The 20,838-nt window shown below is 40.9% G+C and overlaps 1 protein-coding gene across 1 annotated transcript in view; it reads right to left on the bottom strand.

Annotated features, from left to right (window-relative positions):
• Positions 1-20,838, bottom strand: part of LRRC1 (leucine rich repeat containing 1) — a 123,528-nt gene that overhangs the window by 25,713 nt on the left and 76,977 nt on the right. Inside the window, exons 3-7 of the mRNA XM_026507218.4 lie at positions 20,273-20,351; positions 16,748-16,837; positions 2,702-2,758; positions 2,355-2,418; positions 1,897-1,971 (exon numbers count right to left, since the gene is read on the bottom strand). Coding sequence (XP_026363003.2) covers positions 1,897-1,971; positions 2,355-2,418; positions 2,702-2,758; positions 16,748-16,837; positions 20,273-20,351 — 365 coding nt within the window. The remainder of the gene's footprint in view (positions 1-1,896; positions 1,972-2,354; positions 2,419-2,701; positions 2,759-16,747; positions 16,838-20,272; positions 20,352-20,838) is intronic.

Raw genomic sequence — 20,838 nt, 5'->3', positions numbered from 1 at the left:
ACCCTACCTCCCACTCACAAAATGCACGGTTTTTCTCTCATACCTGCCTCCCCTTATCCATTCCCACCACCACAGTATTAAATTCCTCCTGTCATTACCCTCCACCTGGACCGCTAGCTCCGAGCCTCACACTCTCTGGCCAAGTCTGCACTACGAACTCTTGTTCCCATATTTCCCTCCTGTAAACATAGCTAGCTATAGGTATGTAATCAGACCACCCTTCTACTAAAAACATTAAAATGTCTGGTGGCTCCCTGATATCTACGTAAGTACAAAGCCTTCAATCTACACTTCCTTTGGTCTGATTGATTCTTTCCAGCTTCTCTCTTACTTAACACATACCCCATGGACCCACCCCTGCAATTCCTGTCTGTAGGAAACCAGACGGCTCTTCTACTAATTTTAGACCTGACCCTTGAAGGTGTTCTACTTTTTCATTAATTTGTTTTAACAATGCCTTTGTATCCTTTTCTTTCTGTCATCCATGATGATAGGAAAGTAATTCCAATTATTTAGACTATCTGATGAGTTTATAAATAGAAGTTTATAAAGAGGGATGAATGAGACATTTAAATAACCATTTATGACAAGATCACTGGAATCATGATTTTTGTGTGTGTTCAGGATGTGGCATTTTGTATTTGTACACAATCATTTATGCACATCTGTACACACACACACACACACACACACACACACTCTCTCTTTCCCCGTCATGCCCCAGAGCTGGTGTATTACTTTCCTGATAACCTCATGGTATTTTTATTCCCCATTCTGTGACTCTCAAAGTAACTAGAATTCTCCCAACCAGGATTTCTCATAATTCCCCAGAGAAATCTAGGTATTAACCAAATCTTCACCCACATTGGTTGCTAATTTGTCTCCTTTCCCCAAATGCAGCCAAGACCTCAGAAGAGACTGCAATTAGTTCCTTCCTTCCCTTAGCTGTGAGTGAGGTCCTCATACTTCCAGTGCTGTAACTACAGCCATAACGTGTTACTGAGTACTTTCTCCTAGTGTCAGACCTCCTGCGCTGACACAGCATTCCTCACCCAAAGTGCACAGCACCATCACACCTGCTTGCACCGGCTGAGCAGACACCTGAGCTTCTGATCTGCTTTAAAATATCGGCACCTAGACCATCATGAAATATACCGGACTTTAAAGACTAGTTGTAAGATATATCAAAGAATAAAATTCATTAATAGTTAGACAAAAACTGAGTAAGTGGAAAATGCTTGTTTGTTATTGCTGGGTTTGTTGGCTTATGTTTCTCTCATCGAACCAGAAGGCAAGCCTGCTTCTAGGGCCCCACAAGATGACTGTGTATACACAGAAGTCTATGCAGACTCCATTTCATTTGGAACATGGTTCTCACATTTGGTCATAGAAAAACCTGAACACCATGACAAAACAGCTAAACCATAAGCAGTTATTTGCAAAAAAAAAAAAAAAATTGAAATAAGACCATTTAACATTTCTTTTACATCAACTGTTACAGAACAGAATGTGGTCACGATCTTCCCAAAGCACTTGGCACATCACAAAGAGTGGCAGAAATGGGTACCATCTAAGAATCAGGAGTCCTGGCAATTTATAAATTTGCTGGGCTTGAAGTAAGCCACATGGGGAACAAGGATGAAATAAAATACAGACTTCACAAACTAAAGGATATATTTGCTGTCTTTAGAAATGGTGGGTTGAGGCTTTCAATTTTTCTATAGCAATGTAGCATGCTGAATGCTTAATGTATTTTACCAAATGTGCTTTTTCAACCACTGTTTTTGGTTTTCAAGATCCCCCTTCTAGAAAATTTCACATAGAAGCAGGGAATACATAAGTGGTGTTTGTGGTTGTTTTATAATTTGGGAGAAACAATGTGAAAACACCACTTACTTGAGGTAATTCTGACAGTTGATTTCCATCCAACCAGAGATCCTTTAAATGTAAGAGAGCTCCAATTGATTCTGGCTAAAACAAACAAAAAACATACTGTTACGGTAACAAACATCCAAAGTTTAGTCTTCTACTAAGAAAGAACACCAAATCAACAGCTAATAAATGGGTACAATAGAGGATGTTTGTTGGGACTTCTCCAATACAAGTCCCCCATTCTAAAAGCTCTCCCAACGCTCTCCAAGAATGCCGGTGGTTTCCATGCATGCCCGTCATCTCTAGTTCTGATCCTCCCCACCCCTACATCATAATTCTCAATCCGTATGAACTGAAGCACATTCTCTAATGTTGCCAAACTACATCTCTGAAAATACAACCCTACAGATCTCCCCTAAAATATGCCTTGATCACACCTAAGGACAAAATTAAATCTAAATCTCTCTTCAATACAGACTTACCAAATTATATATTTCATTGTTTCCTAAATCAAGTTCTTCTAGTCTCCGCAGCTGGGTAAGGGAGCTATTTAAAAAAAGAAGAAGGAACTCTTAGAGAGTGCTTAGAAATGCTGAGCAATATGGTATTCCGCATTTGGATTCATTTCCAAAAATAAGATTCATTTGGACTGCATGGCAGTAAATATTACCAAGGAAAAACTATTAAGGGAAGGCTGGCCTCTCCCAAACTTTCCAAAAGACACAGAATCTCTTTTTGACAAAGTACTGTAGTACTTTTTTTTTCCCCCTAAATACTTGAAGAAATTCATGTAGTACAAAATCCCCTCTTATTTTGCCCAGACACTCACTCAGGAAGATATGTAAGAAGATTCTCTCTCAGTTCCAGGGAAGCCAGGTTATAAAGACTAGAAATGAACAAAAGAAAAAAAATATAAGGAAAATTCCTGAGATTATTCTTCCCATTCCCCCCTTCATACATACACCCCACAAATAGCAATTCTTAATAAAACCTCATATGTCACTTCCTCCCAGGAGAAAAATATCTGTAACCACTCCCCCCACCCTCATTAAAAACAACCTATTCTCTACCTGCCAAGCTTTAATATTAAAATAAAAAGAGAAGCATCATCAACGTAAGGCACCCTCATTTAAATACTTGTACACTGGATATGTGAAAATAACTCAGTAGTCATTAAAGATGACCACTCCCGGGACCAAGATAGAAGCCAAATATCTGCTTCCAGACTTTAGAATGTCAACTATGTGCCATTACCATAAAAATCAGTAATGCCTTTAATCTCACAAAGATCAGAGCTCTTCTTCCAAACATCAGTGAGAGACCATCCCCATTTGAAAGTAGTGGGCATCTCAGTCCAGAGGGCCCATGTGCTCTTCTTAAGATCACAGATTCAGGGCACCTGGATGGCTCAGGTCATGATCTCAGGGTCCTGGGATCGCGTCCCACATGGGGCTTCCTGCTCAGTGGGGAGCCTGCTTCTCCTTCTGCCCCCTCCTCCTCTCATGCGCGCTCTCTCTCTCTCTCTCTCTCTCTCTCTCTCTCTCTCGCAAAAATAAATAAATAAGATCTTAAAAAAAAAAAAAGATTGCCAATTCAGAGTACCTGGAAGCAACAGTATGGAAATGACGGCCACTTAAATGCATCAAGGATAGAGTAAGAAGGCACCCCACATGGTGCCCGGAACACGAGACTGATTCAGTTATGGGAGCTGTAATACTGTTGCTTTGATTCCTATGAAACGCCACAACGGCACTTTTTCTGCAGATTCTCCTGCCCCTTGGGTGTAATGCATGCCTATCAGAGGCACAGTGAAAGGAGACAGATGTTTTCCCCGCACACTGATGATCTGGGTGGAATCCTCGCAGGCAGCGGCAGCTCTGCCTCACCAGAAACCTCACACGCCCAGGGGACGTCAGCACCGGCACGCGTTACTGATTCGGATGGTAACGGATTCATCCACTACTCCACCAGGCACTGTACTAAGCTCTGCACCAATCGAAAACTCAAGCTTCTGCTCATATCACCATAGTAATGTCCAGATTTGGAGGACTTTTCTGTGTGAGCGCACAGAACACAAGGAGTCAAACATTATCCCAACACTCTAATCTGCCTTAATCCTCCATTCTCCTTCCAACATAAAAGCCAGAATCATGGGTACTAACAAAGCTGGTTTCATAACATCAGAAAACGTAAATCTGATTTGCACAAACAGTATATACACATATGTGAAGCCTGTTTGCTTTGAAAATGTATCTTGATGATGAAATGCACAAATTCTGTATCTCCTCCAATTTTAGAAAACTGAGTACTTTTCACAATTAAAGTGGAAGCAAACAAAACTCTTCAGAATATGTTTTTTTAAAAAAATCAAAATGCCCACTAATAATTATGAATTTAATGCTGACATTCTTAAGAAAAAATGTAGGCCAGCGGGAAGTTGCAGCAATATAGCTCTACTTCCGGTGGGCCATGTGTTCATGAAGACAGAAGAACGGGAAGGAGAGGGAGGTGAGAAGGAACCACCCAGTATCTATTTCCAAAAGCAACTTGTAGATGACGGTGATAAGTAACCTTTGGAAAGTGTCTGTAGAAGTGAACACTGAACAACAAAGGGCTTTGTTTCCACTTTTCATGTAATCCTTGGCCAGTTTCATTGGGGAGGTGGTAATCATTTGGCTATTTTCACATTTATATTTTAACAATCACTGATGAAATTGTCTATTTATTCAACATTCATTGCTTTCATACCAATCTTGATGCATGAAAGGCATACACTAATTAAAGCAGGAGAAAGTCCTTCTTTGCTTCACAAACTTTACCGGTAGGCATCACCGAACACCCTCTTTAAAAGCGGTTTTCCGCAGGCCTTGATGCTGAGTGCTGGTCTGAGGCCTCCCGCCTGACCTGGACACCTGTCCGCTGTCTCTGGCAGGAGGCGCGGCACACAGCTCCTCACATTCGTCATCTCTTGATTAGTAACAACTCCGCTGGGTGATGACAGGCCGACGACGCGATTAGGAATGTGGCACTTTGTGTCAATTCCATTAGAAAGTGGTGAAGGCACAATTCAAGTCTGATGGGGAGCCAAAACTCCCACCCTCACCTTACACCTTCTTGAGGTGTCTCAGGGGCCCTCCATTCTCTGGACTTTCTTTAAAATTTCAGTTTTAAAAGCACCTATCAATCCGGGGCAAATGTGTCATTCTTACCTTCGGAACCACACCAAGGACACTAGGACTTTAACTGGTTTATGTCATCTTAAAAATAAGACACACGTTTTTAAATTATCTTTATATTTTCTCTTGAAGGTCAGGCACAGGCCACAGTTACTAAAAGCAAATAATGCTTGAGCAAAAATACTGCAAAAATGCCAGGAGACTTCCGATGCACAGTTCCTGATAGCGTCCCGTTACAGTAAACGCACGGTTCCCACCACCACCATGCTAACGCCCAAGCATAACATCCTGTTAAGCAAAAGGTTCTGATTCCGAAACTTCTTCGTTTCCACTGTTTTTGGACAATGGGGGAAATGGGAATGTAGGGTGTTATGACAACAAAAAATACCTTTTTTTTTAACTTTTCAAAATTCAAAAATTCATTTAAAACGAAGTATCTAAAATAAAAGCTCTTCTGAGGTAATACTTGCCCATAACTTTCAACTATTTAAAACAAAGGAACTCAGACATTCCATCAGGCTCTGGGGACCCGGTGGTAAAGTGCCACCCGGAGAAGAGCACACGGAGTCGGGCAGCTGAAGTGTCCCACCCGGGCTCCGCTCCTGGCCTGTCCCTCACGGAGGAGCAGCTGGACTGCTCAGCTCAGGTGCTCCACGTCTCTGTCCCAACTTCCCTGAAAACAAAGATAACTGGATCGACCATGGCAGTTAGGGAAAACTACATTTTCCATTTTCCCTTCAAGTCTAGAGAGCCAGTTTCGCCCCTTATCTCCCCGAGACAGCCCCTCGCCCTGTGCAGCCAGGTCCCCATGCCCCGAGTCTGGGTGTCCGAATGACTGCTGCAGGACGCTGTTCGTCACCGGAGTCCTGCCCACTACACAGGATCCCCTGGAGCGCAGTTCCGACAGATGGTGAACGGCTGGCTCTGGCCAACTTTTAGAAAGAGAAAAGTTGCACAGTGTCATAGCAAGTACAGAATCCTACCAGCCCACTCCGAAAGGTGGTTCTCCAAACTGTTCTAGTGACAGCTGACATAAAAAGAGATCTGCCTGAACGCAGACTTAGACCAGAGAAATTAATACAAAACTCCACGAATAAATGAACGAATGAATGATCTCCCTTCTGAGTCTTTCAGAATACAGCATGCGTCTTCAATCCGGATGTCAGGATAGTGCCTTTCCCATCACGGCAACCTATACAATGCAGCACAAACATCTCTGCCTCTCTTGCAGCACCAAATAAAAAAACATGCTCTGGCAAGAGCTGGGGTGCGGGAGTCAGACACAGTTCTGTCGGCTTCTGAGACCAGGCTCTTAATCACTAGGCCAAGAGCAACAAGGAGACTCGAACCCCACAGGCCTTAGCCACTTCAGTTAAAACGTAATAGTATAGAGACAAAAGAAAACATCGGGTGTTTCTAATACCTTTACAAACGTGAAAAAATGAGACACTTGAGATGCAATATGAGAATGACTGGTCTTTAACACTTTGACCACGAGTAATGATACCAGCGGCTTACTAGATGATAGATACTGTAGAATCAACTTTGTGGATGAGGAAACTGAGGCAGCAAAGTATTCAACAGCAAGTTTTCCTTCCACCTTCCTCCCTCATCTATCCAGTTTCCCACCACTGAGACCCTTCTCACTGAAAATCACCCTTTTTTGTTAATTACTTGTATATTCATCCAGTTTCCTTTTATGCAAAGACAAGGAAATATCCTCCCCATCTTCACATGCAAGTTTTCCCACACACACCTAGCACTTTGCTTTGCTCACACAGATTTTTTTAAAAGATTTTATTTGTAAGAGAGAGCGAGAGCGAGACAGACAGAGAGTGAGAGCACAAGCAGGAGGAGTGGCAGGCAGAGGGAGAAGCTGAGCAGGGAGCCGGATGCGGGACTCGATCCCAGGACCCTGGAATCATGACCTGAGCCGAAGGCAGATGCTTAACTGAAGGAACCACCCAGGAGCCCCCGCTCGCACAGATTCTTGTCTCATTCTTATTTGTACATATCAGTTCTTTTTTAAGTAACTGTATAGTATCTCACTTCTAGATATACCTTAATTTTTTTAACCATTCCGTCATTACCAGACATCTTACTCTTCAATTTTAATATCCGGCAAATTAAATTTCTGTGTAATACTGTCGGAGTGACTTCATCCCCTTCCTATGAAAAACATGATTTTCTATTCTCCCTGTAACTCCTTCCCACCATTTCTACCACCCAAATGGGGTAAAACAGAACAATAACGATCACAAACAACGAGCTCTTACAGAAAAAGAGTATGTTGAAGCATTTCTCTTCAACACATTAATGCCTAATGTTTTACACAGTTCATGATAGCAGGGACAAAAGTTATAATGTAAGTCAGAATGTAGGCCATCTTTATTTTTAGGATTCTATTTCAGGGACTGCATGAGTGGTTACTTTAAAGAATTCACATCTGTTCTCCACTATACTTTAAAAATCCCCTTTTAGTCCACTTGGATTTTTTTTTCCATTTTGGTGACCAAAGTCATCAAGAAAATAAAGAATAAAATAAATTGAGGTAGAACAAGCAAACAGCAGTACACTATAAAATCATTAAAATATACAATCTATAAACAATTGTGGCAACACTACTTGACTGGAGAAAACAACATTATTAGGGACAGGGAGAGTTTGCTTATATATTCATAAATTTGCTGCTTTTTTAATATCAAATTAGTATTTAAGAAATCTCTGGTAAAAAATTTCCTTATGGTGGCTTTGCTCTAGAAACTTCCAAAAATCTTTATTTTTGTTTTTGAAACAAACATTTTATCGAAATTCCTAGGCCTCAAAAAAGAGCAGTAAGATTTATTCCTCTCAGGCAGCATGCGCTAATACAATATAGGTAAGCGGCCCGGTCCTAGGCCTTATTAGTAAGGCCCACTCAAATTAAGGTCACCATTCCCAAGGGTAGCAAACACAAAATCAGACCCACACGCTCTATTGCAACCTCAGGGAACACAGAGCCTTTCTATTTGCTCTACTTCTATCAACAAATTGCATAATTAAATGTTTACTGATAATAACCATTTTGTCACTGACAGCTACGTCCTGGGCACCGTGCCAGTCCATCATACATATATATATATTCCTTCTCCTGTAAGAATGCTATTTTTTGAGAAACAAATTTAAACAGAGTAGAGATATCTGGATATACTTAGACTTAGTTACTTTGTGGTGTTTTTTTTTTTTTTTTTGAGGGTATGTTTCTTTAGTGGCCAAGGATAAGGAATCTCACGGAGACAGATACATAAAGACAAATGCCCCCAGATGGAAACAAAGGCCTCCCAGATTCTCAAAATTCTCTATGAGTTCCCACTGGAGTCTTGTAACTCAACTTTGCTCCCACTCCTTGTGATCTGACGGTCTTGGAGGCTCTGGCTATGTGTACCCACCTTGTCACCAGGTGTGAGTAACTGAGGCAAATGACCTCAGCACGTTACTCATAAGGCTATTAGGGTATTTCCTGCAAGAATAAACTAGGTCTCCCAGGTACAGTCTCAAACTTCAGCAACACCAGGCTTCCAGTTGGCCTAAGGATCCATCATCACTAACTAATTCTAAAAAACTGTCATCACCCAAAAAGAAACTTCATACCCATCCGAAGTTATTCCTTATCCTGACACTGCTCCCCGGACCCTTACCCTCCCCTCTGCCCCAGGCACTGGCAACCACTAATCTAATTTCTGTCTATAGTGGATATAGGCATTTGCCTATACTGGATGTCATTTGAAGGCTACAATATGTAGCCTTCTCTATCTGGCTTCTTTTACTTAGCATGTTTTTAAGGTTCATCCTGTTGTAGCCTGTATCGGTACCCCAATATTTTTGGGCTAAATATTTCATTAGACAAATATACTACATTTTGGTTATCACTTCATCACTGATGGAAATTTGAGTTGTTTCCACCTTTTGTCTCTTATGAATAAAAGCAGCTAAACATTCATGCGTAAGTTTTTGTGAGGCGTGCTTTAAACTGTTTTTGGTAGTGGAACTGCTGGGTTATAATGGTAACTATGTTCAACTTTTTGAGGAAGGACCTGCTCCCTCAAGTGAGGGCATGCATCACTTTCCATTCCCACCAGCAAAGGATGAGGGTTTCAGTTTCTACACATCTTCACCAACATTTGTTGTTATTATTATTTATTAGAGTTAATGGGTCTAAAGTGGTATCTCACTGTGGTTTTGATTTGCATTTATCTGATAACTAAAATGATGTTGAGCATCTTTTTATGTGATTATTTGCCATTTGTATATCTTCTTTGGACAAATCTTTGTCCTTTTTTATTTTTTTAATTGGGTTATTTATCTTTCAGTGTTGAGTTGTAAGAGTTCTCCATATATTCTGGATACAAGACTCTTACCAGATACATAATTTGCAAATATTTTCTCCCACCTGTACGTTTTCTTTTCACTTTCTTAATAGTGGACTTTGATGCACAAAAGTCTTTAATTGTGGTGAAGTCCAAATTTATCCACTTTTTTTCTTTTGTTGTGTGGGCTTTCAGTGTCACATCTAAGAAACCACTGCCTAACCCAATGTCATGAAGATTTATCCATTTTCTTATAAGAGTTTTAGCTCTTACATTTAGGTCTCTGTTCCATTTAGAATTAATTTCTGTTTGTGGTGTGAAGCAGGGGTGGGACTTTATTCTTTCGCATATGGATGGATAGTCAGTTGTCCCAACAGCATCTGTTGAAAAAACTATCCTTCCTCACTAAACTGTTTTGGCACTCTTGTCAAAACCATTTAACTATAAATGCAAGAGTTTATTTCTGAATTTCCAATTCTATTCCAGGGAACTCTGTGTCCATCTTTATGCCAGTACCACACATCTTGATCACTGACCCTTATTAGTTAAGTTTTGAAACCTGGAAGTGTGAATCCTCTAATTTTGCATGTCTTCTTTAAGACTGTTTTGGCTATTCTGGGTCTCTTATATCTCCATTTGAATTTGGGGATCAACATGTCAATTCCTGCAAAACAAAAAAAAAGCCAGCTACAATTCTGATGGGGCTTGAGTTGAATCAATAGATTAATTTGGTGAGTATTGCCATCATAACCACACTAAGTCTTCTAATCCATAAACACAGGATGTCTTTCCATTTATTTAGGTCATTTTTACCTTCTTTCAATAATGTTTTGCACTTTGCAATATATGTGTCTTACATTTCTTCCGTTAAATTTATTCCTTTTTTTTTTTTTTTTTTTTTTTTAAAGATTTTATTTATTTATTTGACAGAGATAGAGACAGCCAGTGAGAGAGGGAACACAAGCAGGGGGAGTGGGAGAGGAAGAAGCAGGCTCACAGCAGAGGAGCCTGATGTGGGGCTCGATCCCATAACGCCGGGATCACGCCCTGAGCCGAAGGCAGACGCTTAACCGCTGTGCCACCCAGGAGCCCCCCGTTAAATTTATTCCTAAGTATTTCATTCCTTTTGGTGCTTTATAAAGGGAACTGTTTTCTTAATTTCATTTCTGGTTTGTTCGGTGCTAGTATACAGAAATAAAACTGATTTTTACATTTTAATCTTGTGTCTTGTAATCTTGCTGAATTCATTTATTAACTCTAATAGCTTTTTGTGGATTCCTTAGGGTTCTCTCTATATAAGGATTCTCTCTTTACTTTTTGAAAAGTAAAAAATTCAGTGTGGGATTTACTTGAGTAGAAATTGATACAACTGGTCTGAAGAAAAATATTTCACTAGCATGTTTTTTGAAAGACAAATTCTTCACACTTTGTACCAACATTTGAAAACTCCTTAAAGCGAAAGTATCCTTCCTGGCTTTACCGGCAGAATCCTCCAAGAGATTTTAGAGAGAGTAAAGCAAAAAATCACTGTTCACCAAACACTGTTTACAAGGGCATATGTGAAAAGTCGATATTATTCAGCCAGTGTTCTTAAAGCCTACCCAAGACTGGGAACTCTACGAAGACCCTAATGAATGCTTCCCTCCTTGGCTCCTGCCCTCCCATGCTAACTGGCAATTTCAGTGATATGTAAAGTTATTTACTTAATTTTACCCCAACATTTTCCAAAGGCGATACAAAGAGGTCTTTATAAAGTACATATATGTAAAAAACTTCATGAAATAGAAAATGCAGCTTCTTCATGGAAGAATTTAAGTTCGAATTCCAATTCTTCCAGCCACCAGCAACACAAACCTGGGCAGACGACTTATCCCCATTTCACAGACAAGCTAATGAAACTCAGAATGGTTACCACTAACCATGAGTAGGCATGCTGTACTGACACCGTGTATGTGCCTAACAGAGCACCCACCCCCTTGTAAATGTCAGCAACATGGCTCCTCCAATTCCTTGGTTTCCTTCATCACATGATATAAATACAGCTGCTCTCAATGATCATCAAAATTAGCTATGAGCTTTCTGGCAACAAAAGCAGAAAAGGAAATGTGATAAATGTCAGAACTGGTATGAAAAGGAAGAAGCCTGGGGCGTCTGGTTGGCTCAGTCGGTTAAGCATCCAACTCTTGATTTTGGCTCAGGTCATGATCTTGGGGTCCTGAGATCAAGACCCGCTCAGCTGGGAGTCTCCTTGAGATTCTCTCTCTCTCTCACTCTGCCCCTCCCCCTAATCTTGCTCGCTCTAAATAAATAAGTAAATAAATAAAATCTTAAAAGGAAGAAGATTACCAGTTCTTCCGGTGAGATTTTTTTCCCCTAAAAATACATATTAAAATCTCTAATGGCTCTTTTTATCAGGGAAATTAAGCAATATTAATGGACAATAATTATTCTTCCTTAGAAGGTTTCAGAGCAATGGAAATAGGTTTTTTTTTTTATAGTTGTTTCTTCAATCAACTATATAGCATTAAGCCAGAAAAGTGACTGCGTAGGAAGAGGCCAATGTGGTCTTCACAAAGCTTTAAGAACCTAACCGGGTTGCCTACAACATCAGGTTGGAAGCGCGCAGAGTGAAGGAGGGAACACTGTGCGCCTGGTCCCAGGTACTCATTCTGTATGTCTGAGCAACACCAGGGTCGGTACAGACACAAAGAGAGTTTAACAACCAAAGACTCCCCCACTTTCAGGGTACAAAGCGATCCGGGTGCAAACACTTGGACACGGAACCACGAGACTTCCGTGTACAGATAGAGGACTACGTGCTTTGTGTGGGCCGTGAAGTGTCGGTCAGGGAACCTGGGCATTGAGGATCTGCCTCGCCTCTTCTCGTCATTGGAGAAGCCTTGACAAGAGAGGTAGATTTCCACCATTTACTGAGGACAAACCTCGGCCAGCTGGTACAGAGCTCACTTTCGGGAACGGCTCTGAAGCTTTGCGCGGGGTTTGGGCAGAGCGTGCTGGGTCCCGGTCACGGGAAAGGCTCCGCGGCGCGGGCTGCTACGGCAAGCAAGTGCTGCCGGGCTTCTGCACGGCGGGCTCCGCACTGGACTTGAAAATTATTTGCTGTAGACTTTCTTAAAGCAAATATTAAAGGCAACCTCAATAAAAAAAATTAAAAAGCTCCTAACAGAGCTGTGCTGGCACAAACAGGGATCAGCAGAGACCACCCACCGGAGCACTGTTTCTCTCGCCACAGCGCCGGAGAGAGACTGCAGCGCAACCCTAGGGACCTGAAAAAGCAGAACTGAAGAACCGCCGTCCGCTTAACCGACTGCCGAACATTCTCTCCTAGAATAGGGGTGCGCACATACTTAAGGACACAGATGTGCTTCTAACTTAATGCTTTTTTAAGTAAAAAATAAAGCATTTAAAAATCCCTTACTAAAAAACAATTTTTTTCCTGGGCTCTCAATAGCAAAAGCACTGTACTATGTAGCAAATCTTTTGTTTTACATTTGGGGACAAAACGACTGGTTCTAAATTGTTTTAATACTTGGTGTAGAATGGTTATACTAAGTGAAAAAGTTCTTCACAAGTTATACTGACTGAAGCAGAACCATATTCTTAGCCTCATTTATTAAATCATCATACTAATTTTTAAAAATTTCTCCTGCTTATGGTAAGGTTTTTGTTGAAATTCTGCTGATAAATCACCATTGTCCCTGACACCAATCACTTGTTTATGAAGACTAATCAGAAGTTGCTGTGTTTTTGTATTTTTAACAGAAGAGTTTTAAAAACACAATCTGTTGAAGGCGAGTTAGTTTCTCACCCATTGTTAATCACCTTTACTTTGAAGGACAAGGTAATGTGCTGACGTGCCATCACAGAAAGGGGTCAGCAAATCTGGGACATTCTTACGTTTTAGTAAAAGGAAAATGTGTGACTTTGCATGAGGTGACCAGTGTACTGTTGTGTGGTTCAAAAGATTTCCATGATTATTCCTCATCTCACTGCAAAGTATTATAAGGATTCTCCTATTTGAGAAACTTGCTTTATTAAAGTAACCACACTGGTGGTGCCCGGCTAGGAAGTGTTGGATGAGAACTGCGGCGCTTTGCAGCCCCCTTGAAAGTAGGACAACGTGCATGATGCCGGTTTCCTCCCACACACTCCCCAATATCTCCAACAGTGCACTCAACGATTCAGGGGAGCAACAATTTCAGGCTATTGTGCACTGGGGCGCCCAGGGAAGCAGCAGCCAATGCACAGTAACATCACAGAATACTTCACACTTGGGAGAGACACAGCAAGACTCGACATCTGTTAGACACCGTGTGAACCACAAGCTCAGATGGTTCAGTTTCCACCCTAGACAGCATGACATTCCTTCAAGGACATTGTATCTTTGCAAAGCTGGGTTTTCAGTGACAAAAGGCACGTACCAGGTGAAAAATCAATCGGGAATGGGAAAAGAGGTGGCAGTCTGAGAGGCTGGGCACTGCCCAGCAGGGATCCACATCCTACAGCAAACATTTGACGATGTTTAAAAATGAAATAAAAGTATAAAATAAAAAATGAAATAAAAATGAAAAAGTAATACTTTTTCAAACAACTACTAGGTAGTTAGGACAGAAATACTTAAGTTGGTTAGACTCACCTATTTAATAAATGGAGCAGTTGGATATCACTAGGGGCACTAAGAAAATGTTACTGTGCCCCCAAGGGCCACGGGAGCCGACGGTGCTGCAGTGGCAGTGTGTGAGGAGTAGTGAGACACATGGGGCGGGGACCAGGAGAGCCGTGCTCTAGCTCCAACTTCGCCATCGACCCCCCAACACTCCTCCAATTACCCGACCATCGGCAAACCAAACACACTATGGGACAGACGCTCACTGGCGGCCCCGGCTCTGAGGTACGGCAGTTGGCCTGCCCTAAAGGCTTCGCGCTCTCCTCCAGGCTGGACTCTCCTGCCCATCGTGAGGGGACCCATGTCCTTGACGAATCCATAGCTTTCCCAGTTCATGCCAAGTGTGTGCTAGGCGCCGCGAAGAGAAACTGATGTCCCGTATTCAGTGATGCTCAAAAGGCAGACACTGAGGGGCCGACTCATCTGACCAAAAAGCAGAATTAGTTCATGCAACAACTCCCAGTTCAGAATCTACAAAGGTAACAGTGAGTATGATCATTCCGACGGCCATTTTGTGGCCTTCTCAAAATTTTTTTGGACTATCGAATGTTTGTGCCTTATTTACAAAACCATACTATCTCTGAGTAGTTGTTTGGTTACTAAATATTTTGGTTCAGTGCTCTAAAGAAACCATTTGGGAATCCTCCGGGAAACTGAAGAATTGTTTTCATGAGGAAAGTTCATAAGTTTCAAATAATGACTTGCTTAAAAATGTAGTATACTTATTATGCATATATGCGATTTACTCAGCAATTCACCATTTCCACTGTTTCAAGGGCCTTTCCAGCATGGTCTAGAACACCAGAGGTGCCTGATGTTCTCTAAGGACTCTGTTCTTTGTTTTTACTAAGTGAGAACTCGCTGTTACTTTAGCATGCATAAATCTTAAATCCAACAGGTAGAAACCATGGAGTCTCTTGCTTTGGTTAAAATAATAATAACAACCAGGAACAGAATACTCCCTATTTCCCATTTTCACAAATTGACCTAATAGGAAATAGTTGATTCACTTATCTGCCACATATTCTTATTTCCTGGGTGATGATTCACCATAGGGTACAAATTCAAAGTGACAGTTTGTTTTGGAAGCAATCAGTATACATAAGGGTATAACAGTAACATAAGATGATTACATCCAAAATCAAAACAAAACAGAACCGTACCCTTATTATTGACAGAATATGCAGACACACAAGAAATCCTGAACACTGACAAGAACAGTTACAGATACTAACTGAAAAGATGGAATTAAGGATATGCAATTGATTCTAAAATGATTATTAAGTAACACTTTCCATTAAAACAATGCAGTGGGGAGTGACAGGGGCACTTTTGCTTAATAAGAATATATTTTCTCTCAAAGCATTCAGGCTTTTTAAAAAAGATATGAATTGAGGGAAAGAAGGGGTGAACATGTAGGCAGTGGTAGGCTGAGAAAGAATGGGAAGGAGGGTATCAAGGGAACTAGATTCCAGAGATTCCCAAGGAGGAAGTGGAGGAAGGGGAGTCAGTTTAGGTATTTAAATGGCTATTATATTCATTAGAAATATATGAATCTTGACACGACAAAAGTGGTAAGTCATGAAATCCACAGTAAAACATTGTTTCCTCTGTAACAGATCCCATAAACTCAGGGAGGACTGGGGGCTTCCTGTCTCCTTCCCCTCCTGAGACATTAAGGACACAAATCTGCATCAGCAAGTCTACTGACAAAATGTTTAAACAGCTTGCATCTCAGAAAAGCATGAACTTGCTGGCTGAAACAGGGGTCAGCCGGTTGTCTTCCTCCCGAATAGGAGGGAGAGGAGGGGGCAAAGTTGTCTGTGAAAAACAGGCTACTTCCACACACCTCTGGAAAGAGACCCTTTGTGGAACAGACAAAGTACAGTTCTCAAAAACGAAGTTTCTGTTTTGTCTTAGAACTCAGGCAGGACAGGTGAGCACAAAAGAAATCTTTTATGACACTGGGGAACACTGGTCCACTAGCTTTGGCCAGCCATGTTGGGCTTTTAGTTTAAGTGGTAAAGCATGAGTGACCAGCCTGACTTAACCCACTGTGCGTCCTGGAGGTACGGAAAAGATCTGCTGAGATAATTAGTTCATCTAAGGGGATGAGTAAGAGAACATTTTTATTTCTTGCCATGGCTGTCCTCCCCGACCTCTAAGCCAGGAACATGGAAAGGTGCCCATTCCACCCCATCGATCTCCCAATTCCACGCCTGCTCTCCAAACACACCATTCCTACCCTGTGTGGACAAACACTGGCGGACACAGCTGTTGTTCAGGGGTACCTACTCCAAGTTTTCAATAAAATCGCCAAGAGTCGTAGTTCCTAACAGTATTTATTAACCACCTATATGACCAGTACTATTTTGTTTGCTTAAGGTAACTACTTTGGAATCCAACAGTTTGGAGAACATGTCCAAACAAATTATGTTTTTCACTAGCAACATGTAGCATTATCCTTTTTAACCAGTAAAATTTAGGGGTAACTGAAAGCAAAAAATACTGGAGTCTGGCTATGATCTTTCTTGAGGGTGAGATTCGAGATTGGATAAAAGGCTTTCTGAGTAGAAAAATAAGAGCTGTAAAAGAGAAGGAGGCTGGAGTTGATGCTATAAACCCCCTTTTGCCCTGATACACACAAACCTCACATAAAAACTTACTTGCCGATATTTTCAGGCAGGGACTGCAGTGAGATGTCATTTACAGAAAGACACGTCAAATTCTGTAATTCGGGAAAGCTTTCCGGCAATCTGAAACAGCAATGACAACAAAATGTTGTTAATTAAAAAAGAAAAGTGCATATACAGTGTATACTAGACATAAATATGATGATTTCTCCCAATATGCTAATTGAAATAACCTCCTAAAAATTACAGTATAAAAGGCATGTCTGCCTTGTCTTCCTAGACAGAAGACATTGATAAGGAAAAAAACCAAGGCTCAGTTTACCTAGAAGTACAGAGGCATGATAAATGCTTGGTGGGGTAATCCAGAAATAATTGCAGAGGAAAAGACACGCAAGCTCTCAGAATGAAGGAGAAAAAATGCTGTGCCACTGCCCAGTGCCTCATGAAAGAAACAGATAAACAGCTGATGCGGCGGAAAGTGCCTATGAGTGAAGACACTTTATTGATTAGCAGAAAATCAAGAGAAAGTTTAGCCCAGAAGATTATAATAAAACACAGGACAGCAGCTTAATACTTTTTTTTCTGTAGATTATAATACCCAGGGCAAAGCTATGGATTACTCAGAACTGATCAACTGACAGCAATTGCTGCTTTCTTAATATTTTTCTTTTACCTCGATTTAAGATGCCAGTCACTTGACGTAATTATATGTTTCACTATGTTCTACACAAAAGGAAATTTTTTATACTTCCCTTAAAACTCTACTGAAGAGTGAGGTTTCAAAATAAAAGTATTCAAAAACTTACAAAGAAAGTTCCCTTTCAATATTTCTATGGTTACCTCCAGTTACAAGAAAAAAGAAAACTAAAGTTAAAAAGATTTCCTTGCATCTAAAATGCCAAAGGTCCTTATACGTAAATCTGCTGATACAGACAAGAGAACACATGACTCACATGGGGGGGGGGGGGGCGCAGGGAGGGAGGACTCCTTGCTTTAGTGATAGTTTCTATACATTAGAATCTTTCATTTTTTCCCCTTTTCTAGGTTCCTTTTTTAAAGAGCAAATTCTAGGTTACTGTTTGACATAAAATATAGGTAATCCCAAACTTCAAAAGCAAATCCAGGCCCTGCAAGATGAGAGTTCTAGGATTTTATTACCACAGAAATACATTCTCAGGAATGGTTTCGACAGAGGAGAAACCTCTTCCATAGTGTAACAGAGGTAAGATTTTTTACTTATACTTGAAAAGATGCAACTTAATCTGTTATCTGAGTTTCCACTTAAAGTACGTATCATTTTATAATTTTAAAACTAACTAAAATTATCTTAAACATAAGGAAAATGTATTTTTTAATGGCTGACTTCCTTTTTTATTGGCTATCGGCATGAGGAGCCAGACTGGTGTGTGTGAGGAGGAAGCACAGACTTCGGGCTAGGAGAACGGGATTCGAGTCTGAGCTGCAGCCCAGAGGCCGCATCATCTCAGAAGGTCATTTAACCTCTCCGCCTCGTGTCTTCAGCCATAAAAGAAGTAGGTCAAACTCAATAATTTTCAGTCCTTCCAACTCACAGATAAGTTGTCTTAATTCTTAAAGGAGTGCACCTGCCAAATCAAAAAGGCTTTACTCTAAGAAACCTTCCAAATGTGAGGCCAGGATAAAAACTGAGTAAAGCCTCCTGCAATGTGGGTGTGTTCTGGTCCAGAGAGTTTTGAGATAATGCTAAAGTCCTGTGTCAGCAGGCATTAGAAAAGGAAAACTAAAGAGGTAGAAAAGGGGATTAAGCAACTGAATCGCTAAAAAAAAAAAAAACAAAACCTCCAGGGCAGCATAATGAGTATTTCCCAGCTGCCTAACCCTACAAGCTGCCTTAAGGATAAATAGCTTAGTGCAGTTCAACAAACACCATGGAGCGCATACTCCATTCGAGAAATTAAGGTAGAGCTGGAGATAAAATGATAAGCAATAGAGGAATATAAGTTAACTTTCTCAGTTTAACTGCGGAGCCTTGCTCAAAGCGATAACTTAAATGTAAATTTCAAGTATTATGAAAAAAGTACGCATAGAACATTTCAGAAGCCCAGCAGAGAGGACTCTGGGGAGGAAGCAAAGGATTCCCAAAGAAACGTCACGCTAAACGTACACCTTACAGGAGCGTAGAAAGAGCAGAGAGTGAAACAAAGGACCTGTGAGCACTCTGTAACAGCCAAGCATGACATCTGACACAGGCAACCGAGGGCAATGAATGTAGAAAGACAGGCCAAGTTCAGATACAGGCCGGGCGAGGCTGCATAGCACCTGGAGGAGCAGGACTTTACCTCATAGGAACGGGAGCTACAGAAAGGTTTGAAGAAGAGGGACAACTGTATAGACGATGGTTAAGAAAGAGACGATACTTGAGGGCAGTGATGAGTTAGAGCTTACTACATTTACTATATTCCATAAAAACAGATGTTGTTAGTAACATAGTCACTGAAATTCAAAAGAGGCAAATCAAAAAATATTTTTTAAAACATATTTACTTCTTAAAAATAGCAGATATGGGGAAAACAACACTAAATAGACATTCCCTGGCATTCCATACCCAGAAAGACCCAAGCAATGGGTGATATTTATCCCAAATCTTAACCTCATCTCAATTTTCCTATATGCCTTAAAAAAAAAAAAAAAAGAAGAAGAAGAGGAAGAACAGAAGGGAAGAGTGAAGTGTACCTTTCTTCTGAGGTTGCTTAGAGAGTCTAGAAATCATAGATACGGACCCACCTGGCCTAGAGATACCTCTGGAACGTTTCCTGAGGACTCTCTCTGCACTGCCAGGTGCACAACAATTCAGGTAACCTGGCAACACAGGTACCTGGACTCCAGTGATCAGTGGCCTCATGACTCAGCCAGGAGCCACAAGGAGGGCCTCACAACAGTGCCACGCAGGTACGCCCAGGCCGTGTGCTGTGTCATACTAGAAGGAGCAAGACCGGAATCAGCAGTAAAACAGTGACAGGTGGCTCTACGTGGAGGAAGAGTAACAAAGAAATCCTCACAGCTATTACTAAAGTAAGGAAATAGTGGTGTTGGCAGTTTTTGTTTGTTTGTTTTAAAGGGAGAGTTGGAGGAAAGTTGAGATAGTAAATATGTTTCATTACTGGAATGGAAAAAACATCCCTTATTAGGACTTCTCCTCGGGTAACTAGAGGGTAAGCTCTCTGGGAGTTTAGAATTCAGTCTTATCCCACAAGACAAGATAATCAAGAGGGTATTTATGAACTACTCCAATGCTTCACACGGCTTAAGAAATGTCGTCCTCATTCCCGGTTTGTGTACTCCACTGTGTCTCCCCTCATCCCCTACCAATATCCTTTTAATGTTCCATCAGTAGCACAAGTGTGCCTTTAACTGCACAGTGCCATTTATAAATAAGTATCTGTGAAGATCAATCATCCTTGATAAAGAGAGCCATCCATCTAGGTACCCCCACGATGGGTGACCAGGGCGTGTTCGTAGCTTGGTCCTCAAAAAGGATAGCCTTAGTACCATAGACAGCAAAGCAAGCCGAAAGGTTACCTAGTCAGTGGGTTTCCGCTGAAGTCAGCTATCTGTAGTGCTTTGCAGAATGAGATGCTTTCTGGAATTTCAGGAATATCTGTAGGAGCAAAGAAAACATCTATCATTTACCACCATTGTTAATACTTTTCACCATCCTCAAGATGGACCTCTATTCAAACGTGGCATGGATTTCTAAAGTATTTTTCCACATTTATTTTATATTTGGTTTCCTAATAGAAGATATATTCTTAATAGAAGCACATTAATGAAAAAATATTAAAAAACCAATACAGATGGATGGATCTTGAAAGCATTATACCAAGTGAAATAACTCAGAAAAAGACAAATAATGTAGGAACTCACTTATATATGGAATCTTAAAAACAAACCTAAAAACAGCACACAGAAAGAGATCGGACTTGTGGTCTGAAAAACTGGATGAAGGTGGTCATTGGTACAAACCTCCAGTTATAAGACAGAGAAGTAGTAGGGATGGAATGTACAGCAGGATGACGAGAGCTCACACTGCTCTATACTATATCTGAAAATTGGTAGAGGAGTAAATCCTGTGGGTTCTCATCACA

This window comes from Ursus arctos, unplaced genomic scaffold, assembly GCF_023065955.2.
Source record: "Ursus arctos isolate Adak ecotype North America unplaced genomic scaffold, UrsArc2.0 scaffold_29, whole genome shotgun sequence".
Classification (NCBI taxonomy): Eukaryota; Metazoa; Chordata; class Mammalia; order Carnivora; family Ursidae; genus Ursus; species Ursus arctos.
This window is presented reverse-complemented; position numbering and strand designations above follow the sequence as displayed.